This window comes from Pelophylax lessonae (genome assembly GCF_965119305.1).
Source record: "Pelophylax lessonae genome assembly, chromosome: 13".
Lineage (NCBI taxonomy): Eukaryota > Metazoa > Chordata > Amphibia > Anura > Ranidae > Pelophylax > Pelophylax lessonae.
Genome location: NC_138780.1, coordinates 179,804,977 through 179,829,753, shown reverse-complemented (window position 1 = coordinate 179,829,753; position 24,777 = coordinate 179,804,977). Strand labels below are relative to the sequence as shown.

General features: G+C 45.4%; 1 protein-coding gene across 1 annotated transcript; it reads left to right on the top strand.

Moving 5' to 3' along the window:
• The first annotated feature begins 262 nt into the window (after nt 1–262).
• NOXRED1 (NADP dependent oxidoreductase domain containing 1) lies at nt 263–22,926 on the top strand. The gene is made up of 7 exons (XM_082275933.1): nt 263–403; nt 6,490–6,664; nt 9,825–9,970; nt 16,630–16,810; nt 16,908–17,068; nt 21,321–21,534; nt 22,486–22,926. Exons 2-7 carry the CDS (start codon nt 6,510–6,512, stop codon nt 22,634–22,636), a joined length of 1,008 nt encoding a protein of 335 aa, XP_082132059.1. The 5' UTR covers nt 263–403; nt 6,490–6,509; the 3' UTR covers nt 22,637–22,926.
• The last annotated feature ends 1,851 nt before the right edge of the window (nt 22,927–24,777 follow it).

Genomic DNA, 24,777 nt, shown 5'->3' with positions numbered 1-24,777 from the left:
TGGTCAGGTGATGGGTGGGAGGTGCCTGGCTGGTCAGGAGATGTAGATGAGTGGCAGGCCATGATACAATCACTAATGACAGTTGCGATGGACAGTCTTGTTGATCAGTCGGTAAAATGAATAGAGCCCGGTCACTGAGGCTCCTCCATGTCACCTCCACCAGCTGCCGGTGATCATCATTACCACAAGTGATGTTAGCATGGGAAGGGGGCGGGGCGAATCAGTTGTACAACAGGGAGGGGCACGTGGCCAGTGCTCGGTGTGGATTGGCTGTAGGAAGTAATTCCTCCTCTCGGGGCGGGGTGTTTAGCTTGTGTGTTGTCAGGGAGCCGTTGCTATGGAAGCCGCGTGTGAAACCACAAATCTTCAGCCTTGAGGAACTACAAATCCCAGCAAAGCCAGAGTGAGTATCGGGGCCCCAATACCTGGGGAAGATGACTTTCTGGGGCAGAAGCTGGCTTAGAGAGACCATAGGGGCCCCACCTCCTGTAGAAGAGGGCAGAGACTTCCATGGGGAAAGCCTATGGGGCAAAAACTCCTGGAATAAAAGTCATTCAGAGGCCTCTGGACAGAGCCTGCTGTTAGATCCTGGGGGCTCCTATTTAAGGGGGTGCAGGATTGTGGGGTGCGCATTCCATTTAGGGTTTCCACTTCATCCCTTTAAACCCCAAACACTTATGAATCACACAGGTTCTGTGGCTGAATAAGGCGATAATTAAACTCATTTGGTGCCTTATCTGCATTCAATTAGCCTCAGATCCTGTATACGTCATATGTGTTCGGGTTTGGGGGGATGAGGTGGCAACCCTAATTCAATTCTAATCCAATCCGGGGGAATACTGAGAAATCGCTACTTCCGGGTGGGGGGACACAGCCAATCACTTTTCACATAGAGATCATACTGGGATCATATAACCATCACATAGAGATCACACTGGGATCATATTATAATCACACAGAGATCCTATAACAATCACATGGAGATCACACAGAGATCATATAACAATCACACAGAGATCATATAACAATCACACAGAGATCATATAACAATCACATAGAGATCGTATAACAATCACATAGAGATCATATAACAATCACATAGAGATCATATAACAATCACATAGAGATCACACAGAGATCGTATAACAATCACATAGAGATCATATAAGAATCCTGTAGAGATCACACTGGGTTCATATAAAAATCACATAGAGATCCTATAACAATCACATGGAGATCACACAGAGATCATATAACAATCACATGGAGATCACACAGAGATCATATAACAATCACACAGAGATCATATAACAATCACATAGAGATCATATAACAATCACATAGAGATCACACAGAGATCGTATAACAATCACATAGAGATCATATAAGAATCCTGTAGAGATCACACTGAGTTCATATAAAAATCACATAGAGATCCTATAACAATCACATGGAGATCACACAGAGATCATATAACAATCACACAGAGATCATATAACAATCACATAGAGATCATATAACAATCACATAGAGATCACACAGAGATCGTATAACAATCACATAGAGATCACACAGAGATCGTATAACAATCACATAGAGATCGTATAACAATCACATAGAGATCATATAACAATCACATAGAGATCATATAACAATCACATAGAGATCACACAGAGATCGTATAACAATCACATAGAGATCATATAAGAATCCTGTAGAAATCACACTGGGTTCATATAAAAATCACATAGAGATCCTATAACAATCACATGGAGATCACACAGAGATCATATAACAATCACACAGAGATCATATAACAATCACATAGAGATCATATAACAATCACATAGAGATCACACAGAGATCGTATAACAATCACATAGAGATCATATAAGAATCCTGTAGAGATCACACTGAGTTCATATAAAAATCACATAGAGATCCTATAACAATCACATGGAGATCACACAGAGATCATATAACAATCACACAGAGATCATATAACAATCACATAGAGATCATATAACAATCACATAGAGATCACACAGAGATCGTATAACAATCACATAGAGATCACACAGAGATCGTATAACAATCACATAGAGATCGTATAACAATCACATAGAGATCATATAACAATCACATAGAGATCATATAACAATCACATAGAGATCACACAGAGATCGTATAACAATCACATAGAGATCATATAAGAATCCTGTAGAAATCACACTGGGTTCATATAAAAATCACATAGAGATCCTATAACAATCACATGGAGATCACACAGAGATCATATAACAATCACACAGAGATCATATAACAATCCAGGGGAGGACTGGGCCAGGGGGCAGGGGGGCATTTGCCCCCTTGGCCGATCTGATGCCCCGTAAAAAAGGCTGCACTGCTTCTGCCACAGACATGCCTAAAAGAATTGCTGGTGAAGAAAAGTAAAAAGTCCCTCTCAGTGACCCTACTGAGTGCAGGTTGAAGACAAGGACAGAACGCAGGCCTCCCCCCCCAGCAAGGATAGTGTAAACTGTGTCTGAGCAGAGGGTGGTTCCTTGCCCCACTGGAGACTCTTCTCCCCCGGCCAGCCCCGACCAAGCTGTCCCAGCTCCCCCCAACCTCCCCCTGCTGGCCAGGTCAGCAACCGGGATTCAGCCAGTAAGTAGAGAGTACCTGGAGCAGGGCTTCAACTTGGAATGGGGGGTCAGGAGGAGGACGGGAAGCAGGAAAGTGGGAGCAGAGTCGCTGCACCATAGGTCCCTGGTGTGTACTTGCCTCCTGGGCCGAAAGTTGCCAGTCTGCCCCTGTAACAATCACATGGAGATCACACAGAGATCATATAACAATCACACAGAGATCATATAACAATCACATAGAGATCATATAACAATCACATAGAGATCACACAGAGATCGTATAACAATCACATAGAGATCATATAAGAATCCTGTAGAGATCACACTGGGTTCATATAAAAATCACATAGAGATCCTATAACAATCACATGGAGATCACACAGAGATCATATAACAATCACATGGAGATCACACAGAGATCATATAACAATCACACAGAGATCATATAACAATCACATAGAGATCATATAACAATCACATAGAGATCACACAGAGATCGTATAACAATCACATAGAGATCATATAAGAATCCTGTAGAGATCACACTGGGTTCATATAAAAATCACATAGAGATCCTATAACAATCACATGGAGATCACACAGAGATCATATAACAATCACATGGAGATCACACAGAGATCATATAACAATCACACAGAGATCATATAACAATCACATAGAGATCATATAACAATCACATAGAGATCACACAGAGATCGTATAACAATCACATAGAGATCATATAAGAATCCTGTAGAGATCACACTGAGTTCATATAAAAATCACATAGAGATCCTATAACAATCACATGGAGATCACACAGAGATCATATAACAATCACACAGAGATCATATAACAATCACATAGAGATCATATAACAATCACATAGAGATCACACAGAGATCGTATAACAATCACATAGAGATCACACAGAGATCGTATAACAATCACATAGAGATTGTATAACAATCACATAGAGATCATATAACAATCACATAGAGATCATATAACAATCACATAGAGATCACACAGAGATCGTATAACAATCACATAGAGATCATATAAGAATCCTGTAGAAATCACACTGGGTTCATATAAAAATCACATAGAGATCCTATAACAATCACATGGAGATCACACAGAGATCATATAACAATCACACAGAGATCATATAACAATCACATGGAGATCACACAGAGATCATATAACAATCACACAGAGATCATATAACAATCACATAGAGATCATATAACAATCACATAGAGATCACACAGAGATCGTATAACAATCACATAGAGATCATATAAGAATCCTGTAGAGATCACACTGGGTTCATATAAAAATCACATAGAGATCCTATAACAATCACATGGAGATCACACAGAGATCATATAACAATCACATGGAGATCACACAGAGATCATATAACAATCACACAGAGATCATATAACAATCACATAGAGATCATATAACAATCACATAGAGATCACACAGAGATCGTATAACAATCACATAGAGATCATATAAGAATCCTGTAGAGATCACACTGAGTTCATATAAAAATCACATAGAGATCCTATAACAATCACATGGAGATCACACAGAGATCATATAACAATCACACAGAGATCATATAACAATCACATAGAGATCATATAACAATCACATAGAGATCACACAGAGATCGTATAACAATCACATAGAGATCACACAGAGATCGTATAACAATCACATAGAGATCGTATAACAATCACATAGAGATCATATAACAATCACATAGAGATCATATAACAATCACATAGAGATCACACAGAGATCGTATAACAATCACATAGAGATCATATAAGAATCCTGTAGAAATCACACTGGGTTCATATAAAAATCACATAGAGATCCTATAACAATCACATGGAGATCACACAGAGATCATATAACAATCACACAGAGATCATATAACAATCACATGGAGATCACACAGAGATCATATAACAATCACACAGAGATCATATAACAATCACATAGAGATCATATAACAATCACATAGAGATCACACAGAGATCGTATAACAATCACATAGAGATCATATAAGAATCCTGTAGAGATCACACTGGGTTCATATAAAAATCACATAGAGATCCTATAACAATCACATGGAGATCACATAGAGATCATATAACAATCACATAGAGATCACACAGAGATCATATAAGAATCACGTAGAGATCACACTGGGTTCATATAACAATCACATAGAGATCACACTGAGATCATAAAACCATCACATAGAGATCCCACTGAAATCATATAACAATCACAGACAGAGAGATTGCTCTGCAGAGAGATATTCTAACAATCACACACAGATCATATATCCATCATTTTGAGATCACCCACATAACATAGAGATCATACTGTGTAACAGTCATAATATAACCATCCTATAGAGCAGTGCTGTATCTTGGCCTAGGCCAACAAGGCCCCGGCCTAGGGCAGCACTTTGCAGGGGGGCAGCAAAAAAGTTGATGGGGCTGCCCTGATGGGCACCAATAGACTCCTCTGATGGCCACTGATGAGGCAGGACTGATAGGGCTGCACTGATAGGGCTGCACTGATAAGGCAGCACTGATGGTCACTGATATGATGCACTGATAGGCTGCACTAAGGGGCACTGAGAGGCTACACTGGTTGCCACTGATGGGGCTGTACTGATGGCCACTGATGAGGCCGCACTGATATGATGCACTGATGGGCAGTATTGAGGCTGCACTGATGAGCATTGATAAGGCTGCACTGATGGCCACTGATGAAGCTGACCTTATGGGAACTGATGAGGCTGCACTGATGGGCACTGATAGACTGTGGTTGTAATCTGTGGTTTACAAATGACAGGGCGGGGCATAAACAGGAAAGGGTGTGGCCTTTACAGGAAGGGGGTGGGTCATATTTAAATTAGGGGGTGCCCAAGTTTAGTCAGGCCCAGGGCAGCACAAAACCTAAATACACTACTGCTATAGAGATCACACAGATCATATAATCACACAGTGATCATATACCAATCACACATAGATCACATAAAAATCACATAGAGATCATATAACATTTAGATAGGGATCACAGAGAGATTGCACTGAGATCATATAACAATCACAAAGCCATCACACAGTGATCATGTAACAATCAGAGATCATAATTACATAGAGATCATATAGAGTTCACACAGATCAATCATATAGAGATCACAGCGAGATACTGAGATATTATAACAATCACATAGGGGATCACAATCTGATCATATAACCATCACATAGAGGTCATATAACAGTCTCATAGAGATCACACTGATCAATTCAAAATCACACAGAGATCATAAAGAGATTGCACAGAGGTCATCTAAAGATCACACACAGATCGTATAGAGATCACACAGAAATTACATAGAGATCACACATGGATCATATAGAGATCACACAGAAATTACATAGAGATCACACACATATTGTAGAGAGATCACACAGAAATTACATAGAGATCACACAGAAATTACATAGAGATCACACACAGATCATTTAGAGATCACACAGAGATTACATAGAGATCACACACAGATCATTTAGAGATCACACAGAGATTACATAGAGATCACACACAGATCATTTAGAGATCACACAGAGATTACATAGAGATCACACACGGATCATATAGAGATCACACAGAAATTACTTAGAGATCACATAGAGATCTCACAGAGATCAGCAGTGATGTGTGAAGAATCTTCAATGCCCCCTTACAGGTGTTGGCAGAGCTGTACACAGGTTCCCATTCTAACCCTTCCTCTTCCTTCCAGGGAGCTCAGTGCCGGTTACAATGGAGATCATTGCTGGTCTCGGTTCCCTCCAGTTTGAAGCCGGAGTCGCAGTGCAGCACCAGAGTTTAGTGAAGCTGAAGACCCGGAGACGGGATCTGATGGTACACGCCTGTGCCCACTCTGTATTCTTCTGCCAACTGCTTCTCCAAACCAGGTGAGATCTACATAGACACCTTCCTTCAGCCTGTTGTAGGGAAAATCACTGTAAGGGGGCTCTGGTTAGCAGTAAAAACCTTTTGTTGGACATACACTTGGAGTGGCAGGACATTGGTGAGTTCTCCACTCTGCTTTTGTCAGAATGGTCCATGCTAACCCATGAGCACTGCAGCAGAGGCTGATTGGCTGAGAATTCTGCCGCCCCCCCCCCCCCCCTAAAAGCTTTTTCTATATGGGATTACATGTGGCTGATACGAGGACAGATTTGGGTACTTACACTAGTTGCATGTAAATGTAGATAAGTAGATACAGTATGAGGCACCAACTGATCTATTTATCTGTGGGGGAAGTGAATGGAAATCTGAATTCTCGATAATCCCATTTCCAGGAATCCTCCATGACCGCACCCTGGAGTCTATCCTCCCTAAAATACATTGATAGGTGGGACACATTATTAGAAGCACTACTTCCTGCCCCATTGTAGCACTACTCCCTTGGGAGCTGCTGGTTACGGATCCCCCTGGGTTACCCATAGCAACAACATCACGGTTTAGCATTTTCAAAGTGCTTGGCTCAGTCAAGAAACAATGTAGGGGTTTTGTTTTGTTTTTTGTAGCTTTATTTGAGAACTTGGATAGGAGAAGGGATGAGTGGGATACTCCAACTTGAATAAACTATGCACAATTTGCTGGGACGTCTAGAGATAACTGAGTGTGGCAAGGCCGCTGCTTCACCTTGTCACTAGCAATGAAGAAAGAATTGAATGGACTTGTATTGCTCTGTGAATCACTCTTCAGGGCCCAACTAGGCACCCCCTTTATCCCTATTCTTCAGGGTTCTACACGGCACCCCCTTTACTGTAGCTCCTTGATCCCCTGACTTCACTGGAGTGGTCCCCCTTCCTGGGCCGACCCTTTGGCAAGTTCCACAGTACTCACGGACACTGTTTTTCCAGAGAGACTCTGCCAGCAACTCCACCGTCGACTACACTGGATCCTCTGCAGCTCAGCTCCACACCTGGTTCACTAGGCCGACTGCTCAAGACCACCTTCCTCATACACAGCAGGAGGAGAGACCAGCCGTCTGCCTCCTCCTGGGATTCTGCTTCCCGCCAAAGCCCTGTCACATGTCCCCCCCCCCCCTCCTTCCCGGTTTTTATGAGCAATCCCAGGATGCATTGCAAGAATGTCCTCCCACTGGGACTCCCACAAAAGCCAATGTGTCACTGGCTGGGTTTCCTCCACTGTCCGACAAGCTCCCTTATTGGATACAGTGGGGACACTCCCTCAGACATAGTGAATCACACCTGAAGACATGCAACAGGCAACCTAATAGATCAGGCTCCCCTGATAAGCAGAAGGAGCAATAGATGCTTTTTCCTAGCACCTACCTAGGAGGGTGCTACACCATTATGTAGGCGGAGGTCTTCTGTCAGATTTATGATGTCATCATGGACGATTCCTAAAGTAACAGTTACCGGAAGACTTATTTTGTAGTTCGCCTGCCACATGCAGGGCTTTGGCACTAATTGTGTGGCCCTGTTATCTTTTTAATGGATCTTGCTGAGACAAATCTTCTTGTTCAATATGTTTATTAAGAAAAATGAGAGAATAACATCCCTGTCATAGCTGGTACAAGTACAATGCACAGTAGGGTTTGCACCCACTTCAAGGACGATAAGTTTACAGCAATATGAAATACAAAAACAATACCATCACAGAAAGTGGATTGATAACAACAAATAGGAGACAGAAAAGGTATTGGGGCCACAGGCCATGTGAAGATATCTATATAAGACTTTGGGGCTGCAACCACCCTAAGAACGGTCAATCCAATGAATCTGAGGTGCAAAAAAAAAATGCAGAGAGAAATCTTAAATGTGGCACAGGTCATTTTAGGGGGGCAGTAATTGCAGTAATGTGTCTCCAGTCTATGATGGTCTACTGATGCAGGTCCACATTTTCTAACCACTCCTCCTATGTCTGCAGTCCCTAGCCATCTCTTTTATCATGCCTGTAGTCTCTGAACATTTCCTATAGTGTGTCTGACTATCTGTTGTAGCATCCGATGTCTCTGACTATCTCTTGTAGCGTTCTCCTACTCTCTGACCATCTGTTGTAGCATTGCCGTTGTCTCTTACTACCTCTTGTAGAATTTCTGTTGTCTCTGACCATCTCTTGTAGCATTCCCCTAGTCTCTGACCATCTCTTGTAGCTTTTTTTGTTGTCTCTGACCTTTTGTAGCTTTCCTATTGTCTCTGACCATCTCTTGTAGCATTTTTTTAGTAGTCTCTGACCATCTCTTGTAGCATTCCTCTAGTCTCTGACCATCTCTTCTAGTATTATTGTTGTCTCTGACCATCTTTTGGAGCTTTCCTGTTGTCTGACCATCTCTTGTAGCCTTCTCGTACTCTCTAAACCATCTTTTGTAGCTTTCCTGTTGCCTCTGACCAACTCTTGTAGCATTCCTGTAGTCTCTGACCATCTCTTGTAGCTTTTTTTGTTGTCTCTGACCTTTTGTAGCATTTTCGTAGTCTCCGACCATCTCTTGTAGCATTCCTCTAGTCTCTGACCATCTCTTCTAGTATTATTGTTGTCTCTGACCATCTTTTGTAGCTTTTCTGTTGTCTCTGACCATCTCTTGTAGCCTTCTTGTACTCTCTGAACATATTTTGTAGCTTTCCTGTTGCCTCTGACCATCTCTTGTCACATTCCCGTAGTCTCTGACCATCTAGCGTTCCCATAGTCTCTGACCATCTCTTCTGGCATTCTCCTAGTCTCTGATTATCTCTTCTGGCATCCCCATAGTCTCTGACCATCTCTTGTAGCATCCCCATAGTCTCTGACCATCTCTTGTAGCATCCCCATAGTCTCTGACCATCTCTTGTAGCATCCCCATAGTCTCTGATCATCTCTTCTGGCATTCCCCTAGTCTCTGATCATCTCTCTTGGCATTCCCCCAGTCTCTGAGTATCTCTTGTAGATTTCCAATTTTCTCTCACTGTCTGCTGTTGTATATCTGCTTTTTGTAGCATAACATTCACTGACTATTATGAGTGGCCCTTAGCTGATGTCGGGCCCGCACTTGAGGCCCTCTATATCAGCTACATTGAGCAATTCTGCCCTAAATACTAAGAACATTGCTGTGTCCCCTCACAGGCAGGCTTTGCAAATGTCTCGGGGATTCCATGTCGGTGTCATTGGTGGCGGTCATCTGGGGAAGCAGCTGGTTCGTTGTCTCCTTGATCTGACAGACCTTCATGGTGATGACATCAATGTGTCCACTCGCCGGCCAGAGACCCTCCGTAAGTAGATCCTCCACAGTGCATTCACATAAGGCATCCTCCACCTAATAGTTGATACCAAGCAATACAAAATATCAGAGCTGTCATACTGTAATGTAATAAGTATAAACAAAAAGTCCTGGCGCTGTGGTTGCGGTGGTCAGACGGCGGGGCTGGAATAATGGGGTCGGACAATGTCCCAAGGGGGTCCACCTTAAATGTCACGTCCAAGTCTGGGTTGCTGCCTACCCTATCCCAGATTCCAACTGGGTGGAGAGAATAGCAACACAAAAAGATCGGGTATGATGGCGCTCCCGGACAAAATGACATGAAGAGAAAGAAAGAACTTGGATGCTGCTCGGGATCTGGATGATTAAATTGTTTATTAAAATCAATAAAATAGGCTCCTGGTCAAGGAGAAACCAATGGTGTGCCAGGGAAGTAATACTGAGCATGTAGACATGGTACCAAAGGAGATAACTCAAAAAGCAAGGAGGACCCAGAGGCAGGAAAACAACGCCTTACCACCAGTAATACCACCCCTCCATCAACCTCTTCTCACCCCAGGCATCGCCCCATCCGGAGACTCACCCGCAGCGAAGGCTCCCGATTCGATCGAGGCTGTCAGTCAGTCCATCAACAGGTGACACACTGTCCAGACCTTACTGGTGGTAAGGCGTTGTTTTCCTGCCTCTGGGTCCTCCTTGCTTTTTGAGTTATCTCCTTTGGTACCATGTCTACATGCTCAGTATTACTTCCCTGGCACACCATTGGTTTCTCCTTGACCAGGAGCCTATTTTATTGATTTTAATAAACAATTTAATCATCCAGATCCCGAGCAGCATCCAAGTTCTTTCTTTCTCTTCATGTCATTTTGTCCGGGAGCGCCATCATACCCGATCTTTTTGTGTTGCCATACTGTAATGTAGTTGCTGTTAGCCGTAGCCTTGTCATTTACCTTCTTTCCACTAAGAAACTTTAAACTGTAGAGAAATCATCTATAGGCTTGTAAGACTGATTAACTGATTGTGTATGAGAGATAACCTTGTGATCAGTGAGGCTTTTCTGATGCAAAAATCTCGGAGATTAACACAAAAACCTGTCTTTTTTTCTCTTTCGTTCATTGACGGACACAGCTCCTTATCTTCTTGACAGTTGGGTTATGCTGCCCCCTACAGGAGTAGAAAACTAGGTAGGAAAAAACCGACGCCTTTGGGGCAATCCAACTCCCACTCTCAGCTATAGGCATTCAGTTTTTTTTCTGCTTAATCGGGAGTAAGGACCTAGTTCCTTGCTGGGATCTCTTGTCCTGGCAATTATTTTTCTTTTAATTGGATTTCTAATTCAATTTTTTTTCTATCTTTGTTATTTTGTTCCTGTGAGAATCTACTATAAACTGCTGGACTGGGCGATGGACTGGATAATTTAGATCCAGAAGGTCCCCCCAGTCAGCCACGACATAGCCCCACTGGCCAGGGGTTGGCCTGCGAGTTAATCATCTCACGAGGACCTAACCTAGGTCTGAGTTGCAGCGTTCCTCCTGGCCAATAGTCACCTATTCCGATGGCGCGGTGGTCTGTCAGGAGCGGTGCCCACCCTGTTCCTGGTATGGTAAGTAGCTGTCCCCCCTCTACCCAGGAGGGTTTTGGGGTGGACATTGGCCCCTCTCTAGGACGGTGGGACCCCCGAGTTCCCCTCCCTCTCCCCAGCCCCTCTAAAATCTCGGTGGTCACTGTGGGTCTTCAGGCCCCTCTCCCCCCCCCCCTGCAATGGGGGGGTTGAGCAGGGTTCTCTGCTACCCAGGGGGTTGGTGACTAGGGCAGGGATGTTCTCTGGGCTCCCTGCTGCAGTTGTTGGGCTGAGGGAGTTTGTCATCTGCGGGTCCGCGCCTCACGCAGCCGGATCCAGTCCAAAATTTAGACCGCGGCTTTGCGGCCTACTGGTCGGGAGCTATGTGGGGCGGTCGAAGTGAGGGTGGCTGAAGCCACTACCCTCTGTTTGGGCATCCCTCCTCCCCTTCGCTGTCCCTGGGTGGTCTGCTCCGCTGGGGCTCGCGCCTAGGTGGCTGGGTACCCACAAAAATTTAGGCCACGGCTTGCAGCCTCCTAGGCCATGCGGCCGAGTTGGGCACCTTCGTTGGGGGAGCGGCCCCAGTGAGCCTGGCTAGGATCAGTGCACTTGCAGCTGGACCTCCACACAAATTGAGGCCGCAGCTTGCGGCCTACTAGGCCATGCAGCCAGCTTGGCGCCTCCCTTGGAAGGGGTGGCGCTGTGTGGACGGTTTATTCTTTGATGGCATCCGTGCCGCCGTTTTTATGGAGGGCCCCTACCCTTTTTTAGCGCTGCGAGACCATCAGGGTACCCTGCTTCTGCGACCACGTCACGGCGGGCGGCCCCCTTTTAAGGGGGCTATTTCCTATTGCTTGGACCTTTTATAGAGGGGCTCGGAGGGCAACCCTCTTGTTTTATTGCAGGATCCAGTAGGTGGTCCATTCATGGGCCCTTGGTTGGGGTCCCCAATGCGTGATCGCAGTTGTCAGCCTTCCCCTGATTGTTGTGTTTATCCAGGTGACCTTAGTTTAGAGCCTTCCCAGCCCTCCCCTACCTCATCTGTCCATCAGATCATGAATCTGTTTCGGCCGCCGTGGACGCAAGTCACCCTTCTGGGTCTGCGTCCATGCACCTTGAGTGCTCAGAAAGTGAGGATGTTTCCTCTGCTTCTCTAGCCGCGCATGAAAAGGCGCTGGTGGATGCACTGATTGTGTCATTGCGTGATATTTTAAACATGGTGGAGATGCTGCGGCGGAGGCGTCAGTCCCTGTTGGCACTACAGGCCCTCCATAGTGGCGGGGGTGTTCCCCTTTCCCACTTCCTTTGACTGCATTGTCACAAAACAGTGGGGTTGTCCTAAACGCACTCTTGTAGTCCCTAAGCGTTTTGCTATTCAGTATCTTTATATGGATTCCCTGCTTAAAAAGTGGCCGGCCCACCTGTAGTGGACTCGCCGGTTTCCAGGTTAAAAAAGCTACCTTAATTCTGGTCGAGGAGTCCCTGGCCTTTAAAGATCCTGTTTATAGGAGAGCGGAGGCTCTGGCCTGCCATATGTTCAATGTGGTTGGTTGGGCCCTTAGGCTGGTACTTACTTTTGCCCTGGCGTCGCAACTCTGACCGAGTGGGCTAAACTTTTACACCGGGACCTGGAGGGGAAACCGCTTCCCCCTGCCTTTGAGGAAGATCAGTTGGCACAGGGGCTACAGTTTATCTGTGATGCCTCTTTGGATATGGCTCCTTTTATTTTCTAGGCTGTCTGTATCAGCAGTGGTCCTTCGGCGTATTATCTGGCTGAAATGCTGGTCTGTGGACCAGACATCTAAGAAGGTTTTATCTGAGCTCCCTTTTGTAGCGGATCGCCTGTTTGGAGCTTTCTTGGATGGGGGGGGGGGGGGTACTCTTCTTCTGCAGGCTACCAAGGGTATGGAGCCCATCGTAGACGTGGGCCATTCTGCTTGGCTCATAAGAAGCCTTTTCGTTCCTCAGGGTCTCAAGACAAGGGATCTAAGTCCTTCATGGCCTCCACTGGAGGTTCCAAGAGGACCTGGTCTGGCTAGCCATGAGCGGGCTCTTCCAGACCTGCGGACATGGCATTCTCTGCATGAAGGGTGCGCCCTCACCTGTATCTGGGGTGGGGGGACATCTTCACTGGTTTCCGGATCCGAGGACCTCCCTGCTACAGGACAAGTGGGTCCACAGAGTAATTTGGTCCGGCTACAAGATCGTGTTTCGGTTTTAGCCTCTGGAAATATTCTTCAAACCTGCACTTGTCCCTAGATCGCTTACGAGGTCTCATTGGGGCAGTGCAAGACGTAATACTTCAAGGGGTGATTGTCCCGGTTCCAACTTCGGAACGTTTTCAGGGTTTTACTCAAACCTCTTTACAGTTCCCATGAAGGAAGGCACGGTACATCCAATTCTAGACCTCAAGGTGCTGAACTGCTTTGTGCGGGTACAGAAGTTTCCATTCGCACGATAGTGGCATCCCTACATCAGGGGGATTTTCTCACTTCTATCAACATCAAGGACGCCTACCTTCACATTCCATTATGTGCCGGTCACCAGAGCTTCCTCCACTTTGCCGTGTATGAGGAGCATTATTCGTTTGTGGCGTTACCTTTTGGTATTACCTCTTCTCCTTGGGTCTTCACAAAAGTGTTGGCCTCGGTGCTAGCATTGCTGCGTCAATGGGGGATCGCGGTACTGGAGTACCTTAACGATCTTCTTCTGTGAGCGGAATCTGAGACTGCTCTGATGGACAACTTGGAGATTACTTTGCAAACTTTGAGGGAGTTTGGTTGGATTCTGAACCTTCAGAAGTCTGCTTTGGTTCCCTCCACCAAACTGGACTATCTGGGTCTGACCCTGGACTCGGCCTAAGCCAGAGTGTTTCTTCCGCTGGAAAAACTCCATCAGCTTCTGTTGTCCAGCAGACAGTCATCCCTCCGGGCTTGCATGTGGGTGCTGGGCCTGATGGTGTCTACCTTCGAGGCGGTTCCATTTGCACAGTTCCACATGAGATCTCTGCAAAAAGAGATTCTGGTGAAATGGGAGAAGAATCCACAGTCTCTAGAGGTGGCTTCATTCTCCGGCACTTCGACAATAAAAATTCTTTCTCCCCCCCTATACTGGACGGTTGTCACCACGGATACCAGTCTGTCCGGGTGGGGAGGCATCATCGGCACAGATTGTGCTTAGAGAGTTTGGACTCTCGCCTATCTGATACGGCTGCTCGCCGATGCTCTTTGGAGACTTCCTCTCAGGGAAGATCTGATGTCCCAAGGGCCAATCTTCCATCCTGCTTTACAGTCTCTGGCTTTAACGGCTTAGCTGTTGAAAGCCAATTGCTGAAGGATAGAGTTTTGCCTTAATCTGTGATTCCTACTCTGTTAAAGGCTAGAAACTCTACCTCCTAGGAAGATCTACCATCGTACTTGTAAGGTGGGGTGAGTCTCTTGGGGTTCTCCCTCGCTCCTTTTCCGTTGCTTGGATCTTGGCTTCCCTCCAACGGGGGGTTGAGCAGCACCTGGCTTTGAGTACCATCAAGGGCCAGGTTTTGGCAATGGCGGTTTTCCTTCCATGTCCATTGGCCACACATTCTTTGTGCACACCTTTTTATCCAGGGAGTTCGACATTTGGCTCCTCCCGTGCAGTCTCCATTGCCGTCATGGACCTCAATTTGGTGCTCTCTGTTCTTCAGAAGCCTCCCTTTGAAAGTCTTCAGGAGATTCCCCTGCTTCCATTGTCCCAGAAGGTGGCCTTTTTGGTGGCTATTACTTCTGCACACAGGGTGTCGAAACTGGCGGCGTTGTCTTGTCGTTCACCTTCCCTGGTGGTTCACAGAGATAGTCTTCGTCCCTGTCCGTCGTGCCTTTCAAAGGTCATCACTGATTTCCATTTGAATGTAGACATTGTGTTGTCTTCCCTATGTCCCAGGCCTAAACATCCTAAGGAAATCGCCTTGCATTACCTGGATGTGGTTCAGGCAATCAGGGTGTATCTGGCAGCTACGGAGTCTTTTTGGAAGTCAGACTCACTAATTGTATTAACGGATGGACCTCAAAGGGTTGGCTGCTTGTTCCTCTTTTCCCCTCATGTTTGACACTGCTTTCGGATGTCCCAACTGTCAAAAAGATAAGGAAAGTGAAAATGGGATTCTTGACTTACTGTAAAATCCATTTCTTTGATGTTCATTGATGGACACAGCACCCACCCCTCTGTGGAGTTGGTTTTCTTCTGACACTGGTTGTAACAAAACTGAATGCTTATAGCTGAGAGTGGGAGTATACCCCCTGGGACTGCTCTATAGGTGTAGTCAAGTTTTTTTCCTGCCTAGTGTCCTACTCCTGTAGGGGGCAGCATAACCCAACTGTCAAGAAGATAAGAAGCTGTGTCTGTCAATGAAAATCAGAGAAATTGATTTTTAGAGTAAGTCAAAAATCCAATTTTTCCCATCCCCTCACATGCAGGACACATTGAAGGTGAGCTCAGCTATGGTAGTGATGGCATGAAAACCTGTATCCTGCAGACTTGGCACAGCTAAAATTTAAAGCGGAAGTTCCACCCAAAAGTGGAACTTCCGCTTTAGGGAGTCCTGACCCCCCGACATGCCACATTTGGCATGTCATTTTTTTGGGGGGGGGAGCGGGTACCTAGTTTTGACAGGTACCCGCTCCCACTTCCGCTCGGAGCGCCGCGGCGCCCTGAGCGGAAGTTCTCCTCTCCCCCTCCCTCCCTGCAATCTTATGGGACACGTCAGAGGTCCCAGAAGATTGCCGGCCAATCACGGCGCGCAGCGCGACTCGCGCATGCGCAGTGGGTACCCGGCTGTGAAGCCGCAAACTGTAACAGCCGGGTGCCCACAGCAGTGATGCCGGCGCCGAGGGAGAGGATCGAGGCTTCCGGCGGCCGCATCGCTGGACCGTTGGACAGGTGAGTAAATGGCTGGAACTCCGCTTTAAGTTCTTAAAGGCATGGGATGATTTTACCAGTGAAGTAGAATCAACAGTTTGCTGTGTCCACAGTAGCCAATCAAATTCCAGTTCTGTATGCTCCAGCTTAAAACCTCTGTGGCAGTGTTGATGTTCCATGTTGCAATTTGGAGCTGATGTGTCTCTCACCCCCCACAGGAGATCTCCAGGGTCGGGGTGTGCAATGTTTCTATGACAACGTGAAGCTAGTTAGGGGGGCTCACATTATCTTCCTGTGCTGTCTGCCATCACAACTGCCCACCGTGTGTGCAGAAATTCGGGGTCACCTGCCAGAGTGGTGTGTGGTGTACAGCCTGGTGTCTGCCTTGCCACTGCCCAGGTAAGAACACATGGGGCTTTGTATAGAGGCCAATCCTCTGACATTGTAGTCTACCCCCCCCATGTACATTGCCATCTTGTGTCTGTGTCTCTTGTAGGGTGACAGGACTCCTTGGTCACAGCGGTGTCATCAGGCCGGAGTACCGGTGTGATCCCAAGGATGACGGGCCACAGTGCCACCAACATGGTAGTCTGACCAATGCACTAAAAGATGGGTCCCTTGTGAGGGCCACAATTCCTGGGGAGCCCCAGGACGGAGGTAAGTGATTCCCTACACTACCCAGGCTTTCCATTGGAGGATGCAGCTTTATAAATCTGACAATTCATTAACCACTTTACCACCGGAGGATTTTGCCGTCTTACGTCCAAGCCACTTTTTGCGATTCGGCACTGTGCAACTTTAACTGACAATTGCGCGGTCGTGCAATGCCATACCCAAATGAAATGTACGTCCTTTTTTCCCCACAAACAGAGCTTTCTTTTGGTGGTATTTGATCACCTGTGCGATTTTTTACTTTTTGAGCTATAAACAAAAAAAGAGCGTTTATTTTGAAAAAACAACAATATTTTTAACATTTTTTTATATGAAATTCTCCCAAAAAAAATGTAAAAATCAAATTTTTTTTAAATTTTTGGCCAATTTGTTTTCTGCTACCTATGTTTGGTAAAAAAAAATCACAATAAGTGTATTTTGATTGGTTTGCGCAAAAGTTATTGGGTTTACTAACTAAGGGAAAGATTTCTGTCATTTTTGGTGTTTTTTTTTTTTTTAACGAGTAATGGCAGCGATCTGCGATTTTTTTTTTTTTTTTTTTTTTTTTTTAGGGACTGCGACATTGCGGCGGACAGATCGGACCCTTGACTGACCTTTTTGACACTTTTGGGGTTACCAGTGACATTACTACAGTAATCAGTGCTATAAATATGCACTGTTACTGTAAAAATGACACTGGCAGGGAAGGGGTTAATTTTATTGGAGAGGGAGGGGTTAATGTATGCCTGGTGCTTACTAACGTGTGGGGGGGGAGGTGACTGAGTGACAAAAGGACAGATCGTATGTTCAGCTATGTCACTCCTTGTCACTGAGGAGATCTGCCCGCTCTGTTTACACGAGCGGGCGGATCTCCAAACTAGATTCCCCGACGATCGGGGAAGAGCAGCGGCGATCGCCGCCGCTCCTCCCCTGGCCCGACTCCCGCTGTGACTGAAAACAGCGGGAGCGCGCCGCCTACAGGGGGAGGAGTCCAGCGACGTAGGTCTACGTCGCTGGACGGGATCGTGCCACATTGCCGCAGTAGCAGCAATGTGGGCGGTCCTAAAGTGGTTAAAGTGTTTGTAAACCTCAGACAACAAATATGAACAAAGAATATTCCTCTAAAGCAGGGGTCTCCAAACTGCAGCCCATGGGCTGGATGTGGCCCTTTGCTTGCCTTTATTCGGCCCTTGGGGCACTATTCCTTCCGCTGACTCCAACTATTTTTTTCAAAACTGTCGGTCTTTTTTTGTTTAAATTGCAAAAAATAAAAATCACAGTGTTGATCAAATACCACCAAAAGAAAGCTTTTTGTGGGACAAAAATAAAATATATTTTTTTGGGTAAAGCATTGTATGACCGCGCAATTGTAAGTTAAAGTAACACAGTGCTGTATCGCAAAAAAATGGCCTGTTTATGAAGGGGGGTAAATCTTCCGGTGGTTAAGCTAAAAAACGCTGAGGGTTAATATACACCACATGCATTCTAGTACTTTTTTTTTTTCTGCATCCAAAACGCATAGAACGTAGTTTACATGGTGCTCAATAGCATAGTTCACACCAGTGTCTGCAGTTCCAGTGCGCACCTAGAGGCATCAAAAGTGCATCAAATATGCACCAGACCCCAGTACAGTAAAAATAAATAGAAAAAATGTAGAAAATGCATAAAAAATGCACCAAAAAGCACCGGAACGCATAAAACAAGTGTCAAAAACACACATGCAGAAATGGAACGGATCTGGAGGACTATATTTGTGGTGTGAACTAGCCCTGAGAGTTTAATATTACTTTAGCTGGTCCTAATTAACTCCTTCCTTCCCTTTTCCCATTAGCTAATATTTTTTTCTGCTTTTTTTTTTTTTGTACAATTAATATATTTTTTTTAAATTTTATTTGTTACTTTTTTAGTGTCATGTAACCAGAAAATGCAAAAAATTAAAAAAAAAAAAAAAACAGCCATTTTTATGTCAATTTAAAAACTGGATAAATTTAAAGTGAAATTAAGTAACAAAACAATAATCAAATCAGAAAAATGCTTTTTTTTGTCTATGGATTCCATAGTTCAACAAAACTGTTTGTGCAAACCAATATGTTATCTTCTTTATTGCCCATAGTGGAAATGTGAAGATTGTTCTTGTCCATAAGGGTTGTACAGGTACAAGAGCTGAAATGGGTAAAGCCACCTCTTTGACCACTTTATATTTTCCCCTATATGGAGCTGGTCTTGGAGCTTACATGGGAGATGATCTCACTCCCTCACTCATGAAGTAGCCAATCATCAATGTGGAAGTTATAATGTGGACAGTCATCAGGGCACCGGAGCGCTCTTTGTAGGGTCATCTGTATCATAAGCTGTCTAGGTACTAGGTAGATTAAGGTGACCAGATTTTTTAAATGAAATCCAGGGACATATTTTATTTATTTTTTGGCAAATGGCACAGGAGGACTGTATAATACATAGAGCGCTGGGCACAGGACTATGTAATACACAGAGAGCTGGGAACAGGACTACATAATACACAGAGCGCTGGGCACAGGACTACATAATACATAGAGCGCTGGGCACAGGACTACATAATACATAGAGCACTGGGCACAGGACTATGTAATACACAGAGCGCTGGGCACAGGACTACATAATACACAGAGCGCTGGGCACAGGACTACATAATACATAGAGCGCTGGGCACAGGACTACATAATACATAGAGCGCTGGGCACAGGACTACATAATACATAGAGCACTGGGCACAGGACTATGTAATACACAGAGCGCTGGGCACAGGACTACATAATACACAGAGCGCTGGGCACAGGACTACATAATACATAGAGCGCTGGGCACAGGACTACATAATACATAGAGCGCTGGGCACAGGACTACATAATACATAGAGCGCTGGGTACAGGACCGCATAATATTTAGCGCTGAACAGCAGCAGGAGTGGCAGTGAGATCATCCAACAGGGGGCGTTGGCATCTGAGCCAGCATGCAATGCCCCGTCTACGTTAATCCAGCTCTGAGTCCGCAGACAGACTTGGTCCATGGGCAGTGTCCTCAGTCCGGGGGCTGTCCCCGGAAACCGGGGACGTCTGGTCACCCTAAGGTAGATGTTCTCTATGGCATAAATATGGCTGCTATTTGTCACTGCCTGACCACTGCATAGTTCCCAGCTGTCCCTGATTTCGAGGGATTGTCCCTCATTTGGAACTAGGTCCCTCTGTCCCTCTTTCCTCCACATTTGTCCCTCATTTTGGTCTGATATATATACCTGTATAAAAAAATGTACGATTTATCTATCAAAAAGTTTTTTCCCAGTGCTAAGCCTTTCATCCAATTTCTACATTGCTGCATTTGTAAATTTCAAAAGCTAATATAAAGGAACAGTAGTGGTAAAAACAAAAAAGCACTTATGGGTTTACCCAATCATTTTTTTGTGTAATAATTCTCCTTGTAAGGGGGCGTGGCAGGGGGTGTGTCCAATGAATACATACTTTTGCTAAAAGGCATCTCTGAAAGTTAGAAGCTATGCCATTGCCATAGCTCATTGGGTGATGCTAGTTTCAGGGCAGATCACCTTGTACAGCAGCATACACATAGAAAAGTCTGCCCTGGACCGAGCATTGTCCTGAATTCACTGCGGTGACAGGTAAGATCAGTAAACTTCATAAATATGTCAATGTCCTCAGAAGGCAAATAAATGATCTATTGCAGTGGGGCTGTGCTCGAACTGTAAGGGTATATTGCTTGTTTATGTCTAGAGGAACAATAAATGGAAAAATACCTTACCTGATCCTCTGCTCCCTCTTGCAGCTAGCCCTCTCCCTGATGGCATTAAGACCAGAGCAAGGTCCATAGCCCTGCTCTGGATGTGATGATGCTGAGAGACATCCCACCACCGGATTGTGGGGGAGCGCCATCTGCTGGGGAAGCAGAGGATCAGGACAAAACAAGCTATTAACCCCTGCAGTATGGGCACAGTCCCACTGCAAGGGATCGTGTGCCCTTTACAAATTAAGATCAGGATTTTATATTGGAGGAGTGGAATTACTGAACACAAAGCTATAGAACTTAGACCCACTATTGTTTTGTTCCCATGTTCGGCCTAAGACGGCAGCTCGCCTTTACCATCCAAATGGTGCAGTGCCTGGTATGGCTGCTGGTGTGTGCGATTCTACATATGCGTGAAGATTTATTAATGTATTGCACTTATTTAGTGATCCTGTAAGATAATGTAATAACTGTGTGCTCCACCCAGGAGGAGTTCACATTGTCAGCCATTTCATGGAGCCTGTACTGTACGCCATCCTCAATCTGTGCACATCACATGATCTGTCGCATGACCAGGCCGTGAGCGTCCTGAATGGCCTCATCCAGCAGCAGGTGACATCGGGCGGATCTCCCCTAGGTGCCAGCTTTACAAGCGCCAACTTTGTGAGCAAAGCATTTGCAGCAACACTTTCTGCAGACAGGTAAGCGTGAGCTGGTGTGATAGGTAAGAGTGAGCCGGTGTCTGGTCTGACAGGTGAGTGTTAGCTGGTGTCCGGTTTGACAGGTGAGTGTGAACTGGTGTGATAGGTAAGAGTGAGCCGGTGTATGGTGGGACAGGTGAGTGTGAGCTGGTGTGATAGGTAAGCGTGAGCCAGTGTATGGTGGGACAGGTGAGTGTGAGCTGGTGTATGGTGGGACAGGGGAGCGGAAGCCGGTGTATGGTGGGACAGGGGAGCGGGAGCCGGTGTATGGTGGCACAGGGGAGCGGGAGCCGGTGCCCGGTGCGACGGGTGAGTGCGAGCCGCTGTCCGGTGCGACGGGTGAGCATGAGCCAGTGTGATGGGGTCATGATTTGTCTATGACAGGAGTCTCCAAACTTTCTAAACAAAGGGCCAGTTTACTGCCCTTCAAACTTTAGGGGGGCCGGACTGTTGGGAGTAGAAAATGTCATGTGTCATTGGTATTAATGAAAGGAATAGTACCCCATCATTGGTGTCAGTGGGGAGAATAGTGCCGCATGGTTGGTGTCAGTGGGAGGAATAGTTCCACATGGTTGGTGTGTGTCAGTGGGAAGAATAGTGCCGCATGGTTGGTGTCAGTGGAATGAATAGTGTTCTCCTGTTGGTGTCAGTGGGAGGAATAGTGTCCCATCTTTGGTGTCAGTGGGAGGAAAACTGCCTCATTGTTGGTGTCAGTAAGAGGAATAGTTTCCCCAAGGGCCAGATAAAGGTAAGCAAAGGGCTGCGTCTGTCCCCCGGTCTGCAGTTTGGAGATCGCTGGTCTATTACATAAAAAAGCTTTGGGCATCTTGAATGTGAAGGTCTGAATGAAGAGCTGTCTATTTCACCGATAATAACCAATCCTATTCTCTTTCTACATTGTTCATAGTCATGACACGCATTATACTGACTTTCTCTGTGGGCTCTATGCAGTCGGTTTCCTAGGTTTGATCTGAGCAGTGTACAGATGAAGGAGACTCCACTGAGTCAGCATCTTGCAGGCTCTGCCAAGCTCCAAACACAGCTGTCCTCTCTATACTGCACTATCTTCCATGCTGACACCCAGCAGGTACTTCTCTTCTGACCGAAGATGCATATGTGCCAAGCCATGGGCATTTATTACAGTACTGTGCAATCAGGACACACTATGCCACCTTCTGTCTGCCAACACCCAGCAGGTACACTTCTCACTGAGGACATGTATGTGCCAAGCCATGGACATTTATTACTGTACCACCAACTATGGAACCTGGACAGTTGTCCCCGCTCTGTGTTATCCTGATTTTGTTTTTTTTAAACTGTTACAGATGTATGTAGTAAACATTTAATAACACTTTGTGTCTGGATTATTGTTGTAAGAAAGTCTCTGCTGCATTAAACATACAGTATGAATTAAAGGTACTCCATATATATCTCACAGGTACTCCATAGTGTTCTGTGCATCACATGCTACATACATAGCTGACCGTTATAGTGTTTTGTGCATTACACAAACAATTCTAATGGAGACTCTGATCTATAATATTCATATATGACAAGCATAATGAGTTGGGGACAAGCAGGTAGCAATTGGTTAAGTTCATGTAACAAAACTTTAGCATATGAAACACACGAACATACAATATATTATATTCCATAAAAAAAGTCTTTGAACATTTTTTCTTTCTAAAGCCTCGTACACACGTACCGAATGTCGGCCGAACGATCGGCCGTCTTTTGTCCGGTGCTGTCCTGTCGGCTGAAAACTGCAAAAGACTGCACACGAATTTTGTCGGCCAACAACAGCCGACTGCAGAAGTGATGCCATGTGATGGTTAACTTTCCGTGTGTTTTTTCTTTTCTGAGCATGCCCAGTCTTGCTAATCGGCTGTTTGTCGGCCGAATTCTGTACTGACTGGCGAACAATCGGCCATTCTGGTGTTGGCCAACAAAAATTTTAATGCCTGCACAACAGATTCTGTTCAGCCGAAAAGTCGCTGTCGGTTGTCGGAAGCATCATACTAACAAGCCGACAATTGGCCGATCGTTCGTCGGCCAAATATTTACGGCCGACAATCGCTACGTGTGTACGGGGCTTTAGTCCCAGTTCACACTGGGGCAACTTGTCAGGTGACTTAGCCGCCTGACAAGTGGCGCTCCATTTAGTGCAATGGAACGGTTTTATTTGGAGCGACTCAAGTAGCTCAGACGTAGAAAAAGGTTCCTGCACTACTTGGGGTCGACTTTGGAGCGGCTTGCATTGGCTTCTATTAGAGAAGTCGTTTGCAAGCGACGCTGAAGTCGCCCTGCACGAGGCGGCTTTAGAGTCGGGCGACTCTGAAGCCGCCCCATTGTGAACAGAGCCTTAGTTGTTTTGAAACAGTGCACTTTTTCAAATACCAAAAATTGTTGAACTCAAACTAATTATTACCACGTGAATTTTTGTTTATGGTATACCATTAACCAGTTAACGACCGCCCCCCGCAGTTATACTGTGGCAGGCAGCAGCTCCTGGCGAACCAACGTAGGCATACGTTGGCTGCACGCCTGCAGCCACGGGGCGAGCACGTGGGCCCTGGCAGTGCGCGCCCACCCCCACTCAGCAGCGGGGACCCCGATCCATGGGGCAGGCGGCTCCGATTGCCGCCTACCACCCACGATCGCTTCCCGCTGAGAGAGAAGGACAGGCAGCTGTTGTAAACACAGCTGGCCATTCTTCTTTCTGGAATGATCACAGAGTGCCTGTGACCCTTCTATATAGGATTACAGGTCTCTGTGATCATTTCACAAGCCACGCCCCTTACAGTATCACTCCCCTAGGCTCACATTTAACCCCTTGATCACCCACAGTGTTAACCCCTTCCCTGCCAGTGTCATTATTACAGTAAGAGTGCATATTTTTAGCACTGATTACTGTAGTAATGTCACCGATCCCCCCCAAAAGTGCCAAAAATGTCAGTTTGGGATCTGATCTGTCCGCTGCAATGTCGCAGTCCCGCTAAAAATCGCAGATTGCCGCCATTAATAGTAAAAAATAATCAAAAAAACAATAAAAAGGAAATAAATCTTTCCCGTAGTTTGTAGACGCGATAACTTTTGCACAAATCAATCAAAATACGCTTATTGCTTTTTTTTTTTTTTTTTTAACCAAAAATATGTAGCAGAAAACAAATTGGCCTAAAATGTTAATAAATTTTGATTTTTTTTTTAATTTTTTGGGGAATGTTATATAGCAGAAAGTGAAAA